The 25,828-nt window shown below is 43.8% G+C and overlaps 1 protein-coding gene across 1 annotated transcript in view; it reads right to left on the reverse strand.

The window, feature by feature from the left end:
• The window catches only part of PTK2 (protein tyrosine kinase 2), a gene marked incomplete at its 3' end in the record, with an annotated part of 174,118 nt that overhangs the window by 124,935 nt on the left and 23,355 nt on the right, over positions 1-25,828 (reverse strand). The window contains exon 3 of the mRNA XM_015426717.1: positions 16,238-16,325. Within this exon, the coding sequence (XP_015282203.1) occupies positions 16,238-16,325 (88 nt within the window). The remainder of the gene's footprint in view (positions 1-16,237; positions 16,326-25,828) is intronic.

Raw genomic sequence — 25,828 nt, forward strand, 5'->3', positions numbered from 1 at the left:
GGGACGCTCCCCCGCCGGTCCGTTTTCAAGATTTGGCAACCCTATGCTGGCCACATGACCACGGAAACGTCTTCGGACAGCACTGGCTCTTCGGCTTTGAAACGGAGATGAGCACCGCAGCCCTAGAGTCGGATTCGACTGGCTTTCGAGCAAGGGAACCTTTACCTTTTAATGAACTTTCGTGAGTCACTGCTCACTTCTTCAGATACCTTGCTCATGTCTCACAAGCTGAAGGCCATGGCTTCCTTTATTGAAGAAATTCTATATCCGTTGTGTGTGTGTTTTTTTAATGAACACAGACATGGGTATGCAACTTTATAGCTAAGTATGGAGCTTTCCCAACATCTTGCCTTCCCAAATGACACAGTGAGTTGTACTGAACAATAATATTGAACATGTGGAGGAGGGGAGACGCCACAGGGTGGCCATTCCCTGCGGTGAAGAAGAGCTAGAACAGCTCTCGGGAGCCTAGCTTGAAGTGCTACAGCTGCAGAAACAAAAGTGGGTAGAAATCTGTGCTTTTGTTAGCTTAATGAAGCATTCTCAGGCTTCGTTTACAATGAAGTTCCTTACTTAAGCGTTCCACTTCATGCACTGGCTCAATAGCAGAAAACAAAATCTCTGATTCCAGCAATCTGAATCACTAGCTGGTCTAAATAAACGCCACCATAACACTTGGGCCATTTCTTGTTTTTATAGGACTTTCAGTGGCTTCTGAAGATTCTGAATTTATGCCCTGTATTACTGCCCGTTACCCTAAGCCTCCCCCCCCTCCTTCTTTCTGCCGGCTTCGTAACAGATGAATCATTAAACCAGCCTCCCCCAAAGAAAATAAAAGCTGCTGTTTTTCTTTAAGGCTTCTAAAAGCACAGTTCTGCATCAGGACGGCCCTCATTTGCCATCTGCCCTCAGCTGCTGCTCTTCCTTATCCCAAAGGTCACCGTTGCAGTAACACACACTGAACTTTGACATCCTGCACTAATTACACAGCCCTCCCCATGTCTATGTTAATAGTAAAGACATTAGTGGTTGGGAGTAGGGAATTAACTGTCGATGGCATATTGTGTGAGTAGAATGACTTTAAAATTATCCCTTCTGTCACGGTGGGCAGGTCCCCAGCTGTCTCTGAATTGTTCCTGCCTCCAAAATTGGCAATAAAAGTTGGATTGTATACTTGAGGACAATGCAGTACTGGATAGGTTCAGTCATTGCTGTTTTCTTAGTCCAAATCAGCCCTTTGTGAACCTCTACAATGAGAGCTGGTGCATGTTTTGCGCCAGTATGGAATGGTGCTTAGAATGTCAGGCTAGGACAAGTGAGGCCTAGATTCATATCTTCTTTCTGTCACAGAACCCGCTATGTGACAGTGGACTTATCACTCCATCTAAGCATGAACTAACTGTTGGGTTTGATAGTGAGATATTGAAAAAATGGTACTTAGCAGAGATAATATAGCCCAGCAGAGCCTGAGTAAAATAATTCAGACTGAGAGTCCATGTGTGATTAAAATGTAAAGTTTTTACTAAATTGTAGCATGGGAAGGGTAACTGGGATGAAAATAACAAAAGAGCATAATCGGCTACATCCTTACTCTACAAAGACAAAACTAGAAGAGAGAGATTATGGCTACTCTTCTTCTTCAGAACACCAAACAAAGACGGGAAGAGAAGCCATAAAATGGTAAAACACCTTGACACTTTAGTCCCAATCAAATTCCTAGATAAGGGAGAAAATTCCCGGGCATTCTACAGCTAAAGAACATTGGTTACATGAGAAACATGTGACTTCCTGTGAGTAACATAAACAAACATTTAACCCCAGACATACTGAGTGTTTTCAACTTGTAATACCCAACACTAACTCACAGGATTGTTATGAAAACAAAATGTATGCTGTCCCAAGTTCCTCAAAAGAAGGACGAGATTAAAATATATATATATATTCTCTCTTCTCATGTTAAGGCTTATTCTTTGTTTTCAAACATATACCCTGCAAGCCTACTTTAACAGCACTCGGGGTGCCTTAAAATAACCGCCCTGAGCCCGCTGGTGGGGAGGGCGGGCTATAAATCTCATAAATAAATAAATAAATAATAAAAACAAACACGACTAAATTATCAGAAACCAACAAAAAGCAGTGGCAACCAAAAATAAAAGTTTGAAGCTTCTGTCGAAACTTTTAAGATCTTAAGAACAAACAGCACTTGTTGTTGTTCAGTCGCACAGTCGAGTCCGACTCTTCGTGACCCCACATCACACCAGGCCCTCCTGTCTTCCATCGTGTTTCGGAGTTTGCTTAATTTCATGTTCATTGCATTGATGACACTGTCTAACCATCTCATCCTCTGCCATCCCCTTCTTCTATTACCTTCAATCTTTCCCAGCATCAGAGTCTTCTCCAGTGAGTGCTCCCTTCTCATTTGGTGGCCAAAGTATTTGAGCTTTAGCTTCGGTATCTGGCCTTCCAGGGAACAGTCAGGGTTGATTTCTTTTAGGATTGACTGATTCGATCTCCTTGCAGTCCAAGGGACTCTCAAGAGTCTTCTCCAGTACCATAATTCGAAAGCATCTATTCTTTCCCTGGCAAGTTTTAATAGCCAAGAATGGCTCGGGATGAGAACAAAACTGTATGTACCTCTCAAGGGTTTCGTATGCACTGTCACGCAAAGCAAGGTGAAAAGTATACACAAATTCCAAAATGCCCACAACAGCTACATTGAATGCATAGCTGTCAGAGCAAATAAACACAAATTTTATCTGCAAAGCATCTTGCAAAACTGTCCCAGTATGCCATCAAGGGCTCAAAACCCTGTTGACGTGCAGAACATAAAATGTCTGGACGCCTGAGAAACCACAGCTGACGACTATGAACAGATGCAATGGTAGCAGATGGGTAGGACTACTTTATCATCATTACCACTATGTGATGGGCTTTAAAATGTGATCCTCCACCTCCTCCAGTATCACTCTCGCCATCACTCCTGCCGTTTCATCAAGGGCGCACAGAGAATTGCGGTGAGACAGACACTCCCCAGGGGAAGACGACACTTTAGTCACTCAGGTAACATCCCTTACTTCAGAATTCAACCAGGGCTTCAACATGATTGCCAGTCAAATTAGAAGGAAAATTCCCCAGAGCATTCAGGAAGACAGGTAGCTACATAGTTCTCCAAGGGTGGGCCATTTTAATGAGCCTGTCCTCTCTGCAAAGGGCACTGGAAGCTGAAACCTAACCCTAATCCATGACAATAGAATTACTATGATCTCCCTTCTAGTCTCTGATCACCTTCTTCCTGTCCCAAAGATAACACTGGGTTGAGAATGTGTCTGTTTTTTTAAAAAAATATGGTTGTTGTTATTATTATTATTATTGCTGTCAGGTTTCAGCTGACTTTTGCCAACCCCATAGGTTTCCAATGCCAGGGATGTCCAAAGGTTGTTCGCCATGCCTGTCTCTGCTTAAATGCCATGTCTTCCTAAAATGTGGTGCCCAAAACTGGACACAGGACTCCAGGTGAGGCCTGACCATAGCAGGACAGAGCGGGACTACCACCTACCATGATCAGGGTGCCCAAAACTGGACACAGGACTCCAGGTAGCCTTCTTCACAGCCACATCGCACTGCAGGCTCATGTTTAGCTTGTGATCAACCAGAACACCTAGACCCCTTTCACATGTGCTGCTGTCAAGCCAAGTCCCTCCCATTCTATATCTGTGCTTTTGATTTTTTGTACCTAAGTGTAGGAGTTTGCACTTAGTGGCTCAAGCCTGGTTAATAGTCCCTCTCCCTGGGGAACCTTGGGAACTGTACTTTGGGTGGGGGGAATAACAGAAAATTATTAGTGCTCTCAAATAGCAATTCCCATGTTTAATGAAAGTGTCAACCCAGTGTGCTGCAGTGGTGAAAAGTGTAAACTCTTACGCTCCAGATTATTAGGAAAGGGCCTGAACATAAAACAGCCAATATTATCATGCCTCTGTATAGATCTATAAAGGTAAAGGTAAAGGTTCCCTTGCTCGAAAGCCAGTCGAATCCGACTCTAGGGTTGCGGTGCTCCTCTCCATTTCAAAGCCGAAGAGCCAGCGCTGTCCAAAGACATTTCCGTGGTCATGTGGCTGGCATGACTAAACACCAAGACGCACGGAACGCTGTTACCTTCCTACCAAAGTGGTACCTGTTTATCTACTTGCAATTTCTTGCTTTTGAACTGCTAGGTTGGCAGGAGCTGGGGCCAGAGACGGGAGCTCACTCTGTCATGCAGCACACTCGGGTCTCGAACTGCTGAACTATCGACCTTCCACAGCCTGCAGTTCAGCGTCTTAACCACTTGAGCCACCGCAGCTCCTATATAGATCTATAGTTTGGCCTAATTTGGAATACTGTGTGCAGTTCTGGTCACCGTATTTCAAAAAGGACATCACAGACCTGGAAAAAAATACAGAGGAGGGCAACCAAGATGACTAGGAGGTTGGAGCACTTTCCCTATGAGGAAAGGCTGAAGACTCTGGGACTTTTCAGTTTAGAAAAGAGATGACTGAGGAAAAACATGATAGAAGTTTATAAAATTGTGCATGGGGTGAAGAGAGTTGACAAAGAAATTTTTCTCCCTCTCCCAAAATACTCGAATTCGAGGGCATCCAAAGAAGCTGATAGGTGGGCAGGGGAAGGGCTAATTGCAAGGAAGGGCAGACAAAAGGAAATACTTCTTTACACAGACAGTGATTAAAATGTTAAATTTACTGCCAGAGGATGTAGTGATGGCCACAGGACTAAATAGCTTGAAAAGGGGATTAGATAGATTCATGGAGGAGAGGTGTATAAGTGGCTACTAGCCATGATGACCAAGGGGAACCTCCATGTTCAGAGACACTAAACCTCTGAACCCCAATGCCAGGAGGCAACATCTAGGCCCTGTTGTTGGTGGTCCAGAGGAACTGATTGGCCACTGTGTGAGACAGGATGCTGGACTAAATGGACCATTGGTCTGATCCAGCGGGGCTCTTCTTATGTTCTTATGTAGGAGAACCCATAATTGATAGAAAAAGATAAGTCCATAGTGCAGTTCTGTCTGAAAACCACCTTGTGAATTCACAGCTGTTATGATATTTGAACCGAGGACTTACTCTGTTAAACACTATGGAACAATATGTCTATATGCTACACACACAAACCAGTTTTAAACTGGTTTCACCATCAAGGCTCCATATCAAGAGTTTCTAGGAAGCTGTACTGCTATGAAGAGGCTAGGAACCTCTAACAAGAATTTTCAGCACCCATACAGAACTAAAATCCCTAGATTCTTTTTCGCCTTGAAGGCAATCATGACATCTAAATAATTTTCAGACCAATTTAAATAAGCAGCATTCATACACCTAAAATTATTCGTTCCAGATCACCTATTTTTAAACACACAGTTAATAAGCTGTCTAATTAGGTCACCTACATCTACACAATCAACCTGACACCATGAACGTGATAGCTTGTCTCTTCGTGAAACAGAGGTGAGTCAAGGGGCCCACTCTCAAGGCTTTTAAAATTGGATTAATGCCTTGACTGTTTAAGTAAATGAGAAGACCAAACAATTTAAAAGGTTATTTATGTCAGGACAGCTGACCAAGCAGACCAAGCTCTCCCTTATTTCCTAAAATCTACTTGTGACCATTTTTCCTTATTCAAATAACAAATCAAATTCACTCACAGGGTAAAATGTGGATCACAGGGTGCTTAAACCAGTAATGCGGGGATTTACTAGTGTAAAGTGAAACAAAGCATCCTGGCTGACAAGAGCAGAGTTGTCTCGATGAATGTGGCAGTCCAAAGCATTTTCCATATTGTTTGCGAGTAGTGGCAAAAGTAATTCCACTGAATTTTTAAGAAAGAAAGGATTTGCCACACTACCACGCCACTGGCTGGCCTAATGTAAGTTCTACCCGTAGCCGGTAAAAAAATGCTAAAGAAAGCAAATTCATTTTCGTCTGGTCACCAGAAAGCTCTGAAAGAAGCAATGTAACACTGCATATCTGGGACAAACGGATGAATGAGGCATTTCACTTTATATTTATTCTTTATTTTTCATTATTTTTGTTATGGGGCAAAGATGACCTGACCTGGATAGCCCCAGCTAGCTTGATTCCTTCTTACAGGGGGCAGCCCCCCAATTCTTTCTATCCTTAGTAGATCACTGTCTCTAATATTTGCCTTTCAAGGTGGGGAAGCACTGCCATACTTCAGAACTTGAACCCCCTCGCCAAGATCTCTAAAACTGTCTGAGTGAAATAACGAATTTATATTTTAAAACATTCATATTCCACCTTTCTTCATAGTTCAAGGCACCCTCTTGCCTTTAGCACACACACACACAATAATGATTCGGGTGGGTACCCATGTTTGTCTGAAGCAACAGAACACAGTCTGAGTCCAGTGGCAACTTTAAGACCAACAAAGTTTAATTCTGGGGTATAAACTTTGTGTGCATGCACACTTCTTCAAATACATTGAAACAGACTTTGCCACCCATTACATATAGGTAGAGAGAGGGTGGGTGGGAGGGCTAGTTAGAGTCAAGATGCATAGGTAACTGAGCGATAAGTATAGCTAAGATTGGATTAAAGCAGTTGGTAAAACCAGTGAATAGCAAGCAAATTAACATACAGATAACAAAAGAGTTGACCAACAGATGCAAGAACTGAGTGATTTAGCATGTGTAGAGAGATAAGGACCCGATATCTCTGTTAAACCCTGGGGGTTCCCTTGTACTGAGTGTTGTAAAAAGGTAAAGGTAAAGGTTCCCTTGCTCGAAAGCCGGTCAAATCCTACTCTAGGGTTGCGGTGCTTATCTCCGTTTCAAAGCCGAAGAGCCAGCGCTGTCCGAAGACATTTCCGTGGTCATGTGGCTGGCATGACTAAACACCAAGGCGTACGGAACGCTGTTACCTTCCCACCGAAGTGGTACCTATTTATCTACTTGCAATTTCTTGCTTTTGAACTGCTAGGTTAGCAGGAGCTGGAACTAGAGATGGGAGCTCACTCCGTCATGCGGCACCCGGGTCTCGAACTGCTGAACTACTGACCTTCCACAGTCTGCAGTTCAGGGTCTTAACCACTTGAGCCACCGCAGCTCCACTGAGTGTTGTAATAACCTGTAATTCAACAATTCATTCTAGCCTGTTTCTGAATTTCCTTTGTAATAAAACAGCTACTTTGAGGTCCTCACTGAGTGTCCTGGAAGGCTAAAATGCTCCCCTACAGCTCTCTCAATGTTGTGATTCTTGGTGTCAGATTTCTGTCCATTTATCCTTTGGCAAAGGGTTTGACCTGTTTGCCCTATGTAGAGAACTGAAGGGCATTGTTGGCATTTAATGGCATGTACACAATGACAGTGCAAGAACAATAAGGCACCGTGCTATACACAGACTGCCCCTGCAAATACTGCAGAAGTATAAAGTGCAACATCATAAAGCCAGTGCATTTTTCTAGTGTATCTTTGATGAGCAGAACAAGTATTCTGCTGGCTTTCAAATGTGAAGTATGTTAGTCCAGTACATTTTTGGCCTCAGACTGGCCGAGTTATAGCCTCCATCTTTCAACACAATAGATATTCAAATCCTGGCTCTGTGTGGCTTCCCATCAGAAACTGTGACTTCTGCTAAGACTGCACAGGTAAAGTACTGGTGTTTTGTTTTGTGTTTGTTTTCGCATTCCATGGGCAACATCCAACCACAAGTAGCTGTAAACACTTTCAGAAGTGCCACCTAATATAGAGAGAAAGCTTTTGTTCATAGAGGTATTTCGTAGGAATGGATTTTTATAACAAAAGTCCCCTCCCCTTGTGATATTATAGGGTGAGGAGATGCACTGATTGCCTGACATTTGACCTCATGTTGAGTGATTCTTTCAATAGCTTTGGGAGAATATGTGGATTCAGTTGAAGGACTCCAGAAACCAGTAGATCAACAGGAATATACTACATTAATTGAGTTAACAAAAGCGGCTGCTGAGATGCCATGAGACGTTCCTGACGTAACACGCAACAAGACTGCACAGACCTGTGCCCCGCACATAAGGGGTCTCCCTCCCCAACTGTTTGCATGCACAATCATGCTATACAAGAGTACCTTTCCTTGACTGTGTCCAGAAGAGGGCAACCAGCATGGTGAGAGGGTTGGAATCCAAGTCTTATGAGGAAAGGCTGAAAGAGTTGGGTATGTTTAGCCTGGGAAAGAGAAGGCTTAGAGGGGACATGATTGCAGTCTTCAAATATTTGAAGGGCTGTCATGTAGAAGATGGAGCAGATCTATTCTCTCTTGCTCCAGATATCAAGACTAGATCTAATGGGTGGAAATTACAAGGGAATCGTTACTGGCTAAATATCAGGAGAAACTTCCTAACTGTAAGAGTGGTTGAGCAGTGGAACAGACTGCCTTGGGAGGTGGCGGATGCTCCTTCGCTGGATGTTCTAGTGTATCTTAAATAAAAATAATAAATAAATAAATGTTTTCAAGTTGAGGCTAGATGACCATCGTTCGGGTATGTTGTAGGGCTGTCTTTCGGCTATGCTCCTGCAGAGTGCAGGGGGTTGGACGATGACTTGCAAGGTCCCTTCCAACTCTAACATTCTATGATTCTATGACTCTCAGACATGAACTCCTCATTAGAAATCCCTAGAATGCATTGCTGAGAAAAGCAAAAAGTCCCCCAGACATGAGTGCACAACTGTAACTCTGACAAACAGGAAGACCAGTCTCATGACTAATAAGAAGAGCTCAGACCAGGATATTGTTGCAGAATACTGGAAGATGTTATGGGGATGGGGATTTTCCTGTCCCATGGGTACCAACGTAAACAATAAAGGAGGGATAAATTAAGTCCATGCCTCTGTCCCCTCCTCCAAAGAGTGAGATGCCACTATGATACTGCTCCTCACCAAGGGAAATGTGGAGAAGTCCGGTATTGAAGATCAGCTGAGGCCAGTAGCAGCCTTTTCTTTTTAGGATCCCCCTGCTTTGAGGATGCGACCTTGCTATGTCTTGAGGCCTCCAAAGGCCTATCCTTTGAGATCCAGTTTGGTGTACTGGTTAAGTATGCGGACTCTAATCTGGGAGAACCGGGTTTGATTCCCCACTCCTCCACTTGCAGCTGCTGAATGACCCTGGGCAAGCCATGGTTCTGTCAGATCAGTTATTGAAAGAGCAGTTTGTGTCAGAGTTCTCTCAGCCCCACCCACCTCACAGGGTGTCTGTTGTGGGGAGGGGAAGGGAAAGGAGTTTGTGAGCCCCTCTGAGACTCCAAGTGAAGGGCGGGGTATAAATCCAATCTCTTCTCTTCTCTTCTTCTTCTTCATCATCCTCAACCTGCCGCTGCCCCTGCCCCCCGCCACAGGATTTGGGAGCCTGAACAATGAAAGGCCCACAAGCCTGTGAGAGTCCTGTTTTTTCAACTTTCCTGGATTCTTGGATAGGTAGCTATGAAACTGCTTTTGCTTGCTAGGGAACTAAGTTATGACTAGAAGGACAAGTCCTGGAAGAAGAGATTGGATTTATACCCCACCCTTCACTACCCGAAGGTGTCTCAGAGCAGCTTACAAACTCCTTTCCCTTCCCCTCCCCACAACAGACACCCTGTGAGGTAGGTGGGGCTGAGGGAGCTCTGACAGTAACTGCTCTTTTTTCAAGGACAGCTCTGACAGAACTACATCTTGCCCAAGGTCATCCAGCCAGGTGCAAGCGGAGGAGTGGGGAATCAAATCCGGTTCTCCCAGATTAGAGTCCGCGCACTTAACCACTACACCAAACTGATGTAGGGTGGCAGGTAGGGTGGCAGGTAGCGTTTAAAATATTTACTGTACGGCCAACATACGTTAAATTTGTTCTTATGTTGGCAACTGGTTTTTTTCCCCTGTGTATTGACAGTGCAGAATGGTTTGTGGTTCATATCTCCACTACCTGGCGTGTCTTCTTTGGGGGACTTGTTTAGAACTATACTGCAGAACCCAGTCTTATCAGCTTATGAGCTGCCAGTTTATGTATTCCGTATTATTTGCTCTAGCTGCATGTACTTTCCTGATGGTTTTGTATCCACGGCTTTCCCCATGTATTCACATGTCATGCATCTGATTCAGTTTGTTTTTCTAGTGTATTTTGCAACAGCGCTTTCCAATGAACTGTTTAATTCGTATCAGTAACACCTTGGAGTCTCTGTTTTCCAACTGACAGTGGCATATCCATCAGGGTGGAGTAGAGGCAGCCTGCTCTAAGGGATCGACTGAATAGAGGACAGGCTGTTGCACAATACAGAAGGCAAAGCAGAGCCTTTGGCAATATGAAACAGTGTTAATGGGAGGCTTCGGAAGGTGGCTATAACATGTATGAACTGGGGTATTACACATATCTGCCTATTTTCATCTCCTAGCAAGTATGGAATTGCAGAGCACACACTGATTGCCCTAGCTATGGGGGATAGGTTTTAAGTTCCATCAAAGGCAGGCTTGAGAAGGGCTAGCTGGTTTAAGTTAACAGGATTTTAAGAAGGGATTTAAAAGGATGATTATCTTTAAAGATATCCCCACTCAGCTTTGGGAAGAAATCCTACCCTTTGACATGATTAGAAACATGCAGTCAAGGGAGTGAGGGAATTTTTTACAAAACAACATTTAGGGAAAAACTGGAACCAGATATTATCATTATTATTATTTTTCAAATCTGTCTTGTATAAAAAAGTTGAATTTCTTCTGTTTCTGTATATAATGTATCACTTTTAAAAAATTGTTTAAAACTTAATAAACTGTACTCTTATTTGGGGACTCTCACAATGATTTTAGAGTACAAAAATTAACAAAATCAAGTAACACTAATATTCAAAATATAAAATGGAGCACAAAAATTAAACAAGAGAGACCAGAATAAGAAATTGGATTTATACCCCACCCTTCACTACCCAAAGGAGTCTTAGAGTGGTTTACAAACTCCTTTCCCTTCCCCTCCCCACAACGGACACCCTGTGAGGTAGGTGGGGCTGAGAGAGCTCTGACAGAAACTGCTCTTTTTAAAAAAACAGCTGTGCCAGAACTACGGCTTGCCCAAGGTCATCCAGCAGGTGCAAATGGAGAAGTGGGGAATCAAACCCGGTTCTCCCAGATTAGAGTCTGTGCACTTAACCACTACACCAGCAACCTTCACACAACAGAAAGGGAAGAAAGAGAGAACAATCAGCCAAATGGCTTGGCAGAAAGAAAAAAGGCCCTACCTGGTGCCTAAAACCAGGCAACGGTGGCGTCAGGTGGGCAGGTAGGTTGAAGAAGTTCCAGAAATGAGCCATCACCACTGAAGAGGCTGGTCCCTAGGGGCCTTACACCATGTACAGATTTGTGATGGAACATGTCTTCATTATTTTCTATGGTTCAGAAAAGTTCTCCTGAACTTTTACATCCCTGTGTATGACTTACGTAATAATGCAATATAAGTTGCAGAGCACTGTAATCTAATCCAAGTGGATTCCACTGGGTGGGGAGCAGGAAACGCCGCCCCCTGCTGTGGAAGCAGGCCCAAGTGGGGCCAAGGGCTCCATACACCCGTCCCCACACTGCTCAATGCTGTTACCAACCCACCCCCTTCCATTCTTAACGACAGAGTCGCAACTCAGCTGTTAGCTGGGGGGGGGGGGAAACAAGCCTGTAAAAGGCGGAAAGAAACAGAGCTTAGCCTCTGCCATTTTGAAACTGGAGCTCAGCTCCCCCCCCCCTATCACCAGGCTGGCCACAGTCAGAGCTTTCATATGGACGGTTTCCTGCAGCCATCCCATCTTCCATCTTTGAGACAGAGCAAAAGGTTTGGGATGTTGTTGTTGTTGCTGTTGTTGTTCTGGTTAAAAGGGGAAGGCTACAGGTCCCTATGAGTCATGCTCAGTAAATAAGATGAAAGTAAGAACATAAGAACCACCATGCTGGATCAGACCAATAGTGCACCTAGTCCAGCATCCTGTCTTACAGAGTGACCAACCAGTTCCTCTGGAGGGCCAACAACAGGGCAGAGAGGCCGAGGCCTTCCCCTAGTAAGAAGAGCCCTGCCGGATGAGACCAGTGAGGGTCTATCTAGTCCAACACCCTGTCTCACACAGGGGCCACCCAGTTCCTCTGAAGGTCCAACAACAGGGCACAGAGGCCGGGGCCTTCCCCTGATATTGCCTCCTGGATCTGGGATTCAGTTCCACTCAGTCACCATGGCTAATAGTCATTGATAGACTTATCCTCCATGAATCTATCTCATCCCCTTTTAAAGCTGTTTATCCCTGTGGCCATCACTACATCCTCTGACAGCGAATTCCACATTTTAATCACTCTCTGTTTAAAGAAGTATTTCCTTTCTTCCATCCTGAACCTACTGCCCCATCAGTATCATTGGAGGCCCTCGAGTTCTAGTATTTTGGGAGAGGGCGAAAAAGTTCCGTTTGTCAAAAAAGTCAAAGTTCTTTATTACGGTCATAGACCAGTATAATAGAAGACAAATAAGTACAGATAAGGGAGCAATTAAATTATAAAATATAATGGCATCTAAAATTATAAATAGGAATCTAAAAATTTTAAAATACAGACATGATAAAATCAATATTAGGATCAGAAATTAGATTTAGGCCTATCTGTACTTTATTTCTTTCTTAGTTTGGTATGCCAACCAACCAAATTTGGCAACCATCCTAGTCAGCTTTTGGTTATCCCCTGCCAGCATAATAGACAAAAGTATCCTTCTATTACGACCTGGAAAGGAGTTAACTATAGGCTTGATCAAAACTTCCCTAATATTTTGATATATAATACAATCGAAAATTACATGTTCCAATGTTTCGTCAGTTCCCATCCCACATATACAACTTTTCCTCAGTAATCTAGTATATCTGGCCTCCATTATGGCTGAGGGTAAGGCGTTGTATCTTAATAGGGTAAAAATTCTTCTATGATTGCAGATATCTAAATATTTGATGTAAGATCAGTGGGAAGGAAACAGTTTCCGTTTGTCAACTCTCTCCACTCCAACAAACAAACAAACAAAAATCAATGCACTTGGGAACAGAAGGTGGAGCAAAGCAATTGAAGGAATCATAATTTGATCTGTTACTCTTACTTTACTTATTTCTATTATAGCATTGGGTCTTTTCTGGTTTTTGTGGTCAACCATAATAATGAAGCAACCTTTAACTTCAACTATTGCTGACATGTAATTTCCAGTGTGGCCATATTGTAAAACTTAAACCCTTTGCTTGTTTCAGAGTCTGCTGTTTTATCTAATGTATTAAATACTGTGTTTGGTGGTGGTGGGGGGGTTCCCTTAAGAACATTCATGTGCAGTCTCTGAGCAGCCTAAAAACCAGAGTCTATGTAAGGATGGTTAATAATTATCTTGTCCTTTTGACTCATATTTCCCACAGGTTCTCCTGCCTCACAAGCAAATTCTTCCAACTCCTTTGCCTTCGCAAGTGCAATGGACATTTTGCTCCTTAAGTGCAGAAAACAGTGAGACAAAAAGGGAGGAAAAATTAGAGAAGCTGCTTTTGTGTGCTGTTTTCTCCTTGCCTTTCAAGCCAATGATATCCATGACAGCTTAGAATAGGTTACAGGAATGCAACAAATGTGGCTGCACACAAAACACGGGGTCAGCTTGTCTCTTGGTGCTGAAGGGAGTGATGTTTGAAAAAGGCCTCTCCTGAAACTTCTGTTGCAGTCCTTATGGGGGCTGAAATGAGTCTAGGAGGAAAACCCCTTGCAGAATTTGAAGGAACCAACTCACAAACAGACCCCTCCCCCCAGTTCCTTAGGCCAGGTCCCTGGGAGGTCAGAAAACCTTGAGACTGTCCTGAGTCTACATTTTCCCTTAATCCTCTGGGTGTAGCAAAAACAAACTGGATAACCACCACTGCCACCAGTAACCCTGAGAATATCTCCTGCTAAACAGAGTTGCCCGTCTAGCACTCTGTACCTGCATTACTGTTTAAAGACTCTGCCTAAATGCCATGATTCATGCCTCACACTTCTACAAGATAGCTCAGAGGTGATCTAGGTCAACTGTGCAAATCTGAGCTATTGCACTCCACGGATAGGGAGCTTACCCACTGCCCCTCGCTGCTGCCGCAATGCAGATAGCAAGACCAAACAGGCATGGCTCTATAGACTAAGCTTCGAGGGTCCAAAATGTAACCAAGTTTATTAAATGAATAAAAAGAATACACACAGTCTGTTCAAGCATTCACGATGAACAAAGGCACAAAGAAAAGGTGAAAACACCCAGCCATCTTCATTACACTTGGTACTCATCCCAAACCAGGGCTCCCAACATGGTGCTTATGGGATCCATGGTGCCTGCCAACACCTTTCCTGATGCCCACCAAATGCTTTTAGAAAGGGGGCGGGGCTAGGTGAGGCTTTTGCTCTGCAGGTCTTCTGATAGGCTGTTCAGATTAAAATGCATCCTCTGTTAAACAGAGTTTCTGCCTGAAATGCTGAGGAGGCACTATTAGCGTTGTATATAACCTCAATTCCTGACATTTTGTGGTTGGCTCCACCTCCTGTGGCAGCCATTTTGTGACTGTGCCCATCGCCCTGTGTCAGAATTCCAAAGGTGCCTGCAGGCTCAGAAAGGTTGGAGCTTGATGGCTCACCCCCTGCCCCCTCTCCTTCCTGCTAGCTATTGGGTGGCAGCTGGATTCCAACTCACACACAGAGTACAGTCACAGTGATTGAAATATTGGTGTGAATTCTTGGGTGGAGAGCATTTCTTCCACAGGAAGTATGCATATTGTTGTATATAAAAATGAACAGAAGTCTTCCTTTCTACAAACATGCATTCCCCAAAGTTACTTAGAATCACAGAATCACAGAATTGGAAGGGACCTCAAAAGTCATCTAGTCCAACCGCCTGCACAATGCAGGAAATTCACAAATATCCCCCACACACACACATGCACACACCACCAGTGACCCCTGTTCCAAGTCCAGAAGATGACAAGAAACCTCCAGGATCTCCAGCCAAACTGGCCTGGAAAAAATAGCTTCCTGACCCCAAAGTGACGATCAGCATTTCCCTGGGTGTGTAAGAAAGGGCCACAAGAACTAAGCACTGATGCAACCCTTCCTGCCCTCCTTCTCATGATCTGCTTGATTCTATCAATATCACACTGACATATCTTGATTCCACAATCAATAAATATTTTATTAACATGCTGATGGAAGAGGAACACAGCAAAAAATATATGAGGCTGTATCCAAAGCTGAGTAGCTTTCTTCTATTCCTCCTGCTGCAGCTTCCTGCATGCCCCCCATCCAAATGCTGTCCCGGGGTCCAGGGACCCCAGAAACAGTGTTGGGTGTATTGTGGGAATTTGCAGTAGGAAAAGGCAATCAGTGTAAACTGCCCCCCCCCCCAACAATAGGAAGCAAGTACATGACAATCAAAGTCCAAGCTAAAGTTTTCATGGGACCTTTTATACTCAAATACAGTACAAATATTTCAGCTGGAATTTTCTACAAGGTATCATACAGGTGACACTTGCAGTACAGAATCAAGAATATCAGAGTCCCCTCTGTTCCCATTATGTGACCGCATTTGCAACGATCAATTCACAGGAATTCAGTAAACTAGCATGTTCAAAAATAGGTCTTTGCAGGTGGGTTGGCAGCAAAAAGACTACGGAGCATATTGTGTGCGAGATTCCTGCAGGCAGCATAATTTCAGGGGTCCCCTCTAACCAGGGCTCTAGTCGGGGATGTCAGGGGGTGTGGCCTTCTGTCACTTCCGGTGATGTCAGGGGGCGTGGCATATGCAAATAAGTTATGCTAATGAGTTATGCTAATGAGCTCCGGCAGCTCTTTTTCTACAACAAGACCCCTGCCTCTAACACAGTGAATGAAAAAAAGGAAGCACATCTTTGATAAAACTAGCTAAATTCAGCAAGGACATTTTGCATAAGATGGACAAAGAATATAACTGCCATACAGAAAGCTGTATCCCAAATCTGAAAATCTTTACCACCTAAAAAACCTTCAGGGTCTTAAATGGGAAGTCTATAATAGAACTGGGGGGGGAAGAGAACGCCCCCCCCCCCCCCCGGGTCTAACCCTGTTGTGTATTTTTTTAATTAAAAAAGCATGACATTGCGTTTTTCCTGTCCCTACATTAATATGCTCCTTCCACAAATACAGCAAACTTTCAAGATGCAAAAGCAAGTTCACATTAAAGATGTAGCATATGTTTACCTGCTGATAGAAAAAATTTAACGTTGGTTTGTCTTCAGTAAACTGGTTCAAAAATCCCTTCGGTAAATATCGGATTCGCAGTTCGTATCTAGGAAGAAGGGAAAACATGAAGAATTTATTTTCATTGTAATCTGTACATTAAACCTCAGGACAACATCACTACAAAAATATCCCCTATACACATCCTCTTGATAGTCACAGTTTCAGAGGATAGCTGCAATGGCCTGTAGTAGAAGACCTAGATTTGAATCCATTAGTACCTTAGAGACCAATATGATTTTCAGGCTATAGGCTTTCAAAAACTTGTACTCCGAAAATCTTGTTGGTCTGTATTGTGCTACTGGACTCGAATCTAGCTCTTGAGATTCAATAACACAAATGAAGATAAGGCTCAAATAGAACATTTTTCACACCTATTGTCACAACTGTACTTATACATTCAAGTATATCAAATAGAACATTTTTCACACCTATTGTTACAACTGTACTTATATGTTCAAGTATAAAGAGAAGAAGAAGTGAAGGAGATTGGATTTATACACCACCCTTCACTCGGAGTCTCAGAGCGGCTTACAAACTCCTTCCCTTCCCCTCCCCACAATAGATACCCTGTGAGGTAGGTGGGGCTGAGAGAGCTCGTTCCAGAACTGCCCTTTCAAGGACAGCTCTTGTCAGAACCATGGCTTGCCCAAGGCCATCCAACAGCCACAAGTGGAGGAGTGGGGAGGAGTGGGGAATCAAACCCGGTTCTCCCAAATTAGTCTGCACACTTAACCGCTACACCAAACTGGCTCACCTAGAATAACCTAGTTTAATCAGGATATAGTATGGTGTAGAAGCCGCATTTTAATTTCTTCTCCAGAATTGTTTTATTATATCCCCCACCCTACCACACGTCTTTACACCCCTCCTCTCACAAGTCACACCAAAAGTCAGAAGACCCTCCAAGAACACCGTTCAACAATTCATGACATGCTGCAATCAGAAAGAGATTATCTACTATCCATCTTCCTTTACGTGCACAGGTCCTCTTTGGATCCTGGCCCACAATGGGTATTAATAACGACATCTGCTTATGTAACCAAATGTTAAACACTGGATTTAGTGAGATGCTGTGGGGTTTTGCTTTGAGATGCACGCTAACCGGTTTTTATAATCCAGTCCAACATGCACGCTGAGGAGTACATTATTGATTAAATTCCTTCTGAGAGGTCCTGTTTGTATTTGCATGAAATACCCCCAAGTCTCTCTTTCCATCTATGCAAGAAGAGACAAAGAAACTCCTATATATTTTACACACATACACAGAGTAACTAATAAAGAACATTAAGGCGAGTGAAATAAATCTGGGAGAGAAAAAAGGAAGGTAATAATATAATCCTATGGTGAGTTAGTCCAATCTGAACCCACTGAAGTCAATGGTCTTAGACTGGAGCAACTCTCCACAGCACTGCGCTGTAAGTTTGGTGTTAACAGCTATTGAGATGGGAATAGCCGCTTCAAATCTTTGCTCTGCTCTCAAATTAACTGGTGGCGTCAAACAGGTAGTTTATCCTATCTCCACAGGATGGTTGTGATCCTAACACACCACTCTGAGCTGCTTAAAGAAAAAGCAGGATATGTACACAAAGAAGGTAACATTTTAGGCATTAAAAAGCCAAGATAAATACACATAACCCACATGCTACTCATTGCTTGCTATATCCTCACCAGCCCTCAAACAGTTACTCCCGTGTAATGCAAAATCTGTACTGCTTTACAGTAACCAGAGAGCTAATGACACAAGGTCCCCCCCCAATTTGAAATCTCTTCTGCAAAGTTTGGCTTTGAAGGCCGAATTCACCCATCCAGTGCCAGCAATAGGTGGTGGTGTGCAATGTTCCCAATTCACCCATCCAGTGCCAGCAATAGGTGGTGGTGTGTGACAGCCTTCTCTCTGAGCATGGCTGTCATTTTGGGCACAAAGGTAAGAACGATCGGACAGGTTGATAAGGCAACCCAGCAGTTCCATACAATCAGCCGCAGTCTGGAAACCTCAGTGGATAACGAGCGCTTTTATTTCAAGAGTGCAGAGTTTGCCCACTATTCAGCACACTCTCACAAACATCCTCTGCTTAGAGGGAACACTGGTGGTGTGTGACAGCCTTCTCTCTGGGCATGGCTGTCATTTTGGGCACTTAGGTAAGAACGATTGGACAGGCTGATATGGCAACACAGCAGTTCCATACAATCAGCAGCAGTCTGGAAACCTCAGTGGATAACGAGCGCTTTTATTTCAAGAGTGCAGAGTTTTCCCACTATTTAGCACACTCTCACAAATGTCCTCTTTCAAGATAGAACAAAATTCAAGCCCAGTAGCACCTCAAAGACCAACAGAATTTTCCAAGATATAAACTTCCGTGGGTCAAAGCTCACTTTGTCAGATTTCTGCCACCCATTTTAACAACTGCTGGGCATTATCTGTGTCTTATTGTACGCCAGAGCCCCTTGCAACCGTTAAAAATCTTTCCTGTAAGATTGTGACCACCATTTTAATGTATATGATAGTTTTTAAAATATTTTAATTATTTATTCTATTAATGAAATGTTGCTTTTGTATTAATAACATGTTGTTACATCCCCTGAGCCCACTCGTGGGAAGGGCGGGCTATAAATATGAAGAAATAAATAAATACATAAAAATCCTTTCAGGATCATTCCTCTTCCATAACTTATACGCGTACATGCATTTACTCTTTTGCTTATGACTCCTTTTAAAAATAATTGCTAGCAATTCTCCGAGAAGGAGGAGGAGGAGGAGGAGGAGATTGGCCCACCCTTCACTCGGAGTCTCAGAGCGGCTTACAAACTCCTTTCCCTTCCCCTCTCCACAACAGACACCCTGTGAGGTAGGTGGGGCTGAGAGAGCTCTTGACAGAAACTGCCCTTTCAAGGACAGCTCTTGTCAGAACTATGGCTTGCCCAAGGTCATCCAGCAGCTGCATGCGGAGGAGTGGGGAATCAAACCCGGTTCTCCCAGATTAGAGCCCATGCACTTAACCACTACACCACGGCATATGCTGAATGTAGGGAAGTCTATTCCTTCCTACCAATTTTTTAATGCTTTGTGTCAGTTTTGTTTGTATTTTAACTCTGTTTTGTATCTATGTTAACTCTGATTTTTAAAAAATTGTTTTAATGACGTGTGTTTGGGAGGGGAGTTGATTTTAATGGTTTTAAAATGTGATTTTATCACGTCGGTTTTAAACTGTTAGCCACCTTGGTGGCCTCTGTAAGGTCAAAAAGGTGGCATATAAATCTGTAAATAAATAAATAAATAAACTTTTTATCTGCTAGGATTCAATGAGGAACAAAGGCGTTTATATCGCTGACACCACTACAATGGCACCCGTTGTACAGCTACTCCACTCTGATGGACAAGATCCAAATGAGCAACTTAGCAATGGCAAAGACTGCAGTGAAACCTGGAAAAGTTTTTGACTGATGGGAGGGACTTGGCTTGACAAGGGACTTGGCTTGACAGCAGCACATGAGAAAGGGATCTGGGTGTTCTGGTTCATCACAAGCTAAACATGAGCCTGCAGTGCAATGTGACTGTGAAGAAAGCTAATGCAATCTTAGGATGCATCAACAGAAGCATTGTGTCCAGATCACGGGAGGTGATAGTTCCAATCTATTCTGCTATGGTCAGGCCTCACCTGGAGTACCGTGTCCAGTTTTGGGCACCACATGTTGACGAACTCGAGCATGTCCAGAAGAGGGCAACCAGGATGGTGAGAGGGTTGGAATCCAAGTCTTACAAGGAAAGGCTGAAAGAGCTGGGTATGTTTAGCCTGGGAAAGAGAAGACTTAGAGGGGACATGATTGCAGTCTTCAAATATTTGAAGGGCTGTCATGTAGAAGATGGAGCAGATCTATTCTCTCTTGCTCCGGATTGCAAGACTAGATAGAATGGGTGGAAATTACAAGGGAGTCATAATATCAGGAGAAACTTCCTAACTGTAAGAGTGGTTGAGCAGTGGAACAGACTGCCTCGGGAGGTGGCGGATGCTCCTTCACTGGACGTTTTCAAGCGGAGGCTGGACGACCATCTTTCGGGTATGTTGTAGGGCTGTCTTTCAGCTATGCTCCTGCAGAGTGCAGGGGGTTGGACTAGATGACCTGCAAGGTCCCTTCCAACTCTAACATTCTATGATCCTTCCAACTCTAACATTCTATGATTCTATGATACATGCCTCTAACTTTGCTGACTGTCAGTCCACATCTAACATGCTTAATCAGCACCACTGTCATTCTGAAATATAGCACTGTCTCTACAGCAGGGATTCCCAACCCTTTTGGACCTACAGGCACCTTTGGGATTTTTAGAAGAGGTGGTCAGCGTCACCTCAAAATGGCTGCCGCAGGAGGCAAAACCAAATGGAATACCTCTCTCCTCACACCTCCTGGGTAGAAGGAAAGCCTGAAGGTGGAATGGAACCACATACTGACTAAGGAAAGCCTAGGTGCCAGTTTGGTGTAGTGGTGAAGTGTGCAGACTCTAATCTGGGAGAACTGGGTTTGATTCCCCACTCTTGCACCTGGCTGGATGACCTTGGGCAAGCCGTAGTTCTGATAAAAGCGGTTCTTGAAAAAAGAGCAGTTTCTGTCAAGAGCTCTCTCAGCCCCACCTACCTCACAGGGTGCCTGTTGTGGGGAGGGGAGGGGAAAGGAGTTTGTAAGCTGCTCTTTTTTTATATTATTCATTTTTAAATAATCATTTACAACAATAAACATTTAAAGCATGAAATAAGCAACAACAAGAGATAAGGATCAAATTGCATCAGAACCTGTTATTCAACAGTTAAACTATGCTACCATTTTAGAACATTTATCAACCAATAAAGAGGTAAGAGGTGCTGATAATTGTGCTACCTCTCTGTTAATAAGGAGAAAGTGTGGACTAGATTAGAGCTAGATGTCGGTATAGAAGAATATTCTTGTAAGCCGCTCTGAGACACCTTTTGGGTAGTGACGGGCGGGGTATAAACCCAATCTCCTCCTCCTCCTCCTCCTCCACTCCTCCTCATCCTTCAGTGGAAAAGCTTTTCATAAGAGTGTCAGCACAGCATAAACAAATCCTGCCTTACAATAGCTTCCACCCCCTTTCAGAGAAGATTGGAGGGTGCAGAGGGAAGCACTGGTGGGCATCATGGCACCTGTGGGCACCGTGGTGGGGAAACCTGCCCTACAGGCAGGGCTATGTTTGGGCAGGAACGCACAGGAACTGAGTTCCGGCTGGCTCTCAAGTTGGCCACACCCAGCAGGAACTCATTAGCATAATAGGCCACACCCAACAGCAGAAACTCATTAGGATTGGCTACATCAGGGCTGTGTGGCCTAACATGCAAAGGTGTTCCTGCTACAAAAAAAAGCCCTGGGTTTTGATAACAAACAAGGTAAACAGAATAAAAAGCAAAAGGTGGGGGTGTGGCTGGATAACCACACTTCTGGTAACATGGGGGTGCGGCCTAATGTGCTAATGAGCTGTGCTGTCAGGTGTGTGGCCCAATATGCTAATGAGTTCCTGCTGTTGGGTGTGGCCTATTATGCTAATGAGTTCCTGCTGGGCTTTTTCTACAAAAAGAGCCCTGCCTACAGGAACAACAAGTTGATCCAACCGTGAGCTAATTCCTGCAAAATTACTGTGCATTCATGCAGTTCCATTCTCTGCAGAACTTTTCACCTCCTTTTCTGCATGTTCGTGGGTTTGGTCTGGGGTTTTTTTTTTTAAGGAGAGAGAAGTGTTAACAAGTTTTTAATCTGCATCTCATAAAAAAGCACCATAAACCTCTTCCTATCTGATCTCACAAGAAAATAATTTCCTTCTGCTTCCAAACTGGTTTTTTTACTATAATCATCATCATCATTCCACTCTCTCTGAGGCTGTATCAAAAGGAATATAACTTCAAGCCTCAGCCTATGAAAGCTTCATTATACAACCATATTAAGGCAATCAACCATATCCAGAGATAATCATCAGCTTAACAGGAGCTTTTAAAATCTGAGACTTCTAGACAAGTTGCCAAGCATTTAAAATTCTGATAATTAAAAGGCTGTTTGTTGCTTCCTTTCCTTTACAAAACAGCAACTAGTTATTACTAGAAAGCATTTTTACAGAAAACAAGTTCTCCCAGAGTGCTAAACATAAAACCTATTTTACCAGTGCAACACTTAACTTCAAACTGCCTTGATCCAAATGATGCAAAATAAATCTCAAAAGATTTTGCACAAACAGAACTGACAAAATTTGAAATGCTTAGTTTCCATTCTCACACCTCTCAAAATGAGTGCTTAAATGATGTTTTACCAAAGAACTGCGGTTTTTAAAAAGTGCCGGAATATCAGTTTCTAGTACATAATAAAAGGACACAATTTCATAAGTTTTTTTCCTTAGCAAGCAGACATTAGCACAGCATTCTAAACAGTCATCTAGCATCGGCTCAGGTTAAATCAGGGTCATCTCTCATGCCTGTTGGCAACATCCCTTGAAATCCATGTCATAAAAACTTACAGTGACACCTTTTCAAGGTAAGGTGGACAGTGTCGTATGCTAAAATCCAGTTCCCAGTTATGGTGAAACTATTTACCGTATGTTCAACCAGCCTAGTTAACAGTAGGAGTGTTAGGACTATCTTGGGTTCAAATCCTTAGTCAACCATAGGCTTGCTAGACCCTCCAGTTTGGCTGTGGGTTGCCTGATTTGGAGGGGCTCCTTCCCACCTGCCAGCCAACTGGCAGGGGAAAGCCCCGCCCCCAAAAGCGACCACCCAACCTTCTCCCCACCTCTTCCTGACAGAGTTTAAAGACATCCGCTGGGGAGAGGTGGGGGCCACGCACCTGCACTCTGAGCCCCGAATTCGGGGCTCGGTGTGCAGGCACACACAGCCTCCCCCCCCCCTTCCCAGCAGGGTTTGAAAAGAACCTTTAAACACTGCTGGGGAGAGGCGGAGACTTCCACTCCCCGATGTGATGATATCATTCGTCACGCTGGGGACTCCCCATGCTCTCCAGTAATGCCCCCCCCCAATCCCCCACTGGGGACTTTGAGGGACCTGGCTAACCTAGTCAGTCATGAAGCTAACTGGCTCAAGGTCACCTAATGATATTTTCTCAGCCTAACCTACCTCACAGGACGGTTCTGAAGATACAACGAAGGCAGGAATAGAGATGTGTTACCTCCACAGCACTACATCCCTAGTGACAGCTGCTTAGAACACTGTTAAGTTACTGATGCGCTGCAATTGGAATGTGGAAGGTTGGCCTTGAAGAACAAATCTTCGAAAGGGGAGGAGAGCTGGCACCCTGTCCCATTAACATCTCTTTGCTGATTACTATGAACACTTCTCAGTAAACTACTGCCAAGTTTGATTATTTTTAAATTACCAGCTTATTGTGTAATTATTTGAACGGAGACTTCGTGATATGTGAATGCTTCTTATCGGTTTCTCACTTGGTGTTTAATGTCTGGTGTCAGCACTGTGAAATAAACCTCTATAATGATGTAAATAGTTTTTTTTATGTGCAACTCTGGACCCATGTACCTAGTACTTTTGGTTGGTAGCTGAGAGAGAGACAATGTGGTAGACTGGTTTAAAAATAAGAAGAGAAGGAGATATTGGATTTATACCCCGCCCTTCACTACAAACTCCTTTCCCTTCCCCTTCCCCTTCCCCTACCCACCACAGGCACCCTGTGAGGTAGGTGGGGCCGAGAGAACTCTGACAGAAACTGCTCTTTTTCAAGAACAGCTCTTATCAGAACTATGGCTTGCCCAAGGTAATCCAGCCAGGTGCAAGTGGAGGAGTGGGGAATAAACCCGGTTCTCCCACATTAGAGTCTGCGCACTTCACCACTACACCAAACTGATGGACAAGGATCTTGGAGACCCAGCTTCAAAATCCCCACTCTACTATGGAAGCTCACTGGGTGACTTTCGGCCAGTTACATACACTCAGCCTAACCTTCCTCACAGGGTTGTTGTGAGGATAAAATGGAGGGGTGGGGAGAACAATGTAAACTGCTTTCAGTCCCCATTGGAGAGAGAGGCAGGTTATAAACGATGCAAAATTTTAAAAATGATTAAAAAGGTTCTTTGATGTCAATAGAATGAGAGCACGGATTACGGCTGGGAGAAAGACAACGATCGGGTGGCAGCTCATCCCCTTGACCCAGGTCTGCCCACAGAATTAAAGGAAATTACATTCTGAGGGGGAGGGGGGCAATTATTGTAGGAAACCAAGTCCAGAAATCTGATGTCGTTCCGGGCTGCGTGGCCGCAGTTCAAGAGCACTCCAAGGACACCGGAATCCTGGCAAGCAGCTACTACATTTGGTTCTTATTCTTACTAGAGCTCCCTGCCTTGCTTGACGTTATTCATGTCAGTCGCTTGGCAGTTCTGTTAAGCTGAACTGAATGCCTGTTGGAAGCAGAGTGTCACAGAAGGGAAGGGTACATCCATGGTGACAGAAAGCTGCCTAACCTACTAGTGTAGCGTTTTCCAAATTTTCTGTCTTCAGGGAACCTGTTTCTCATGGGCTAGGTCTGCCAAGAGACCCCTGCAGGGTGCAGAGGACACCACACTCCATATTTATTTATTTTCATAACCCGATTTTAAAATGAAACCTGAACTTGATGAAACACATAATTTCTTAGGACAGAATAATTGACCTTCGTAGGAATTCAAATAAGGCTTTGTATGAAACGATGAGGGAGAAATATCTTCATCTGTTATCATAAAGAACAATAAGTCATGCATTCAAATGATGGGTTGAAACTGGGGGGCCAAGAACTGACATGTCACCAGAACAGTCACCCATTTATTTGTCTGAGTGACCATCTGCTTTAATTTTATGTTTACGAACTATGTGATTCCAGTAACTGGCTTAGCACTGTAATGATAAATATTTATATTTCAACCTGCCAGTCAAAAAATTAGGACACCTACCTTACATCTGGATATGCCCAGTAGCTACTACCAGTCCTCACTTCTCATCAAGATTAACTTTTCTGATTGTAATGCAGGGCAGAGTTATGACAAGGGGCAGAGTAAAGCAGGAAGGGTTCCAATTAGCATCTGTCTACCAAAGTCCATCTTGGCTGCCAGTCATACAAAAAGGCCAAAGTTTATCATTCACATCCCGCCCTTCCTTCAAGGAGCTCAGAGAGCCACATGTGGTTCTCCCCTTCTCCATTTTACCACTACAACCACCCTGAGAGTTGGCTTAGGCTGAGGGGAAACATGACTTGCACAAGATCACAGACCACACGAGTATTCTTGCTGCTATTGCAACACTTACGCTACTGTAGGATGAGTGCCGTGAGTCTTACGTCACCTAAAAGTAATTTACTGAATTTCTAAAATAGTAGTACTGTTAAGTTCAGTTTCAGAGGGTAGCCATGTTGGTCTGCAGGAGAACAGCAAGATTCAAGTCCAGCAGCATCTTAGAGACCAAAAAGATTTGGAAGGGAGAGCTTTCAAGAGTCAAGGCTCCCTTGGTAGAGATGTGAAGGCCCGGGGGAAAACCGGAAAAATTCGGGGGGGGGGAGGGG

Source organism: Gekko japonicus, unplaced genomic scaffold (assembly GCF_001447785.1).
Source record: "Gekko japonicus isolate JY-2015 unplaced genomic scaffold, Gekko_japonicus_V1.1 scaffold3074, whole genome shotgun sequence".
NCBI classification, from domain to species: Eukaryota; Metazoa; Chordata; class Lepidosauria; order Squamata; family Gekkonidae; genus Gekko; species Gekko japonicus.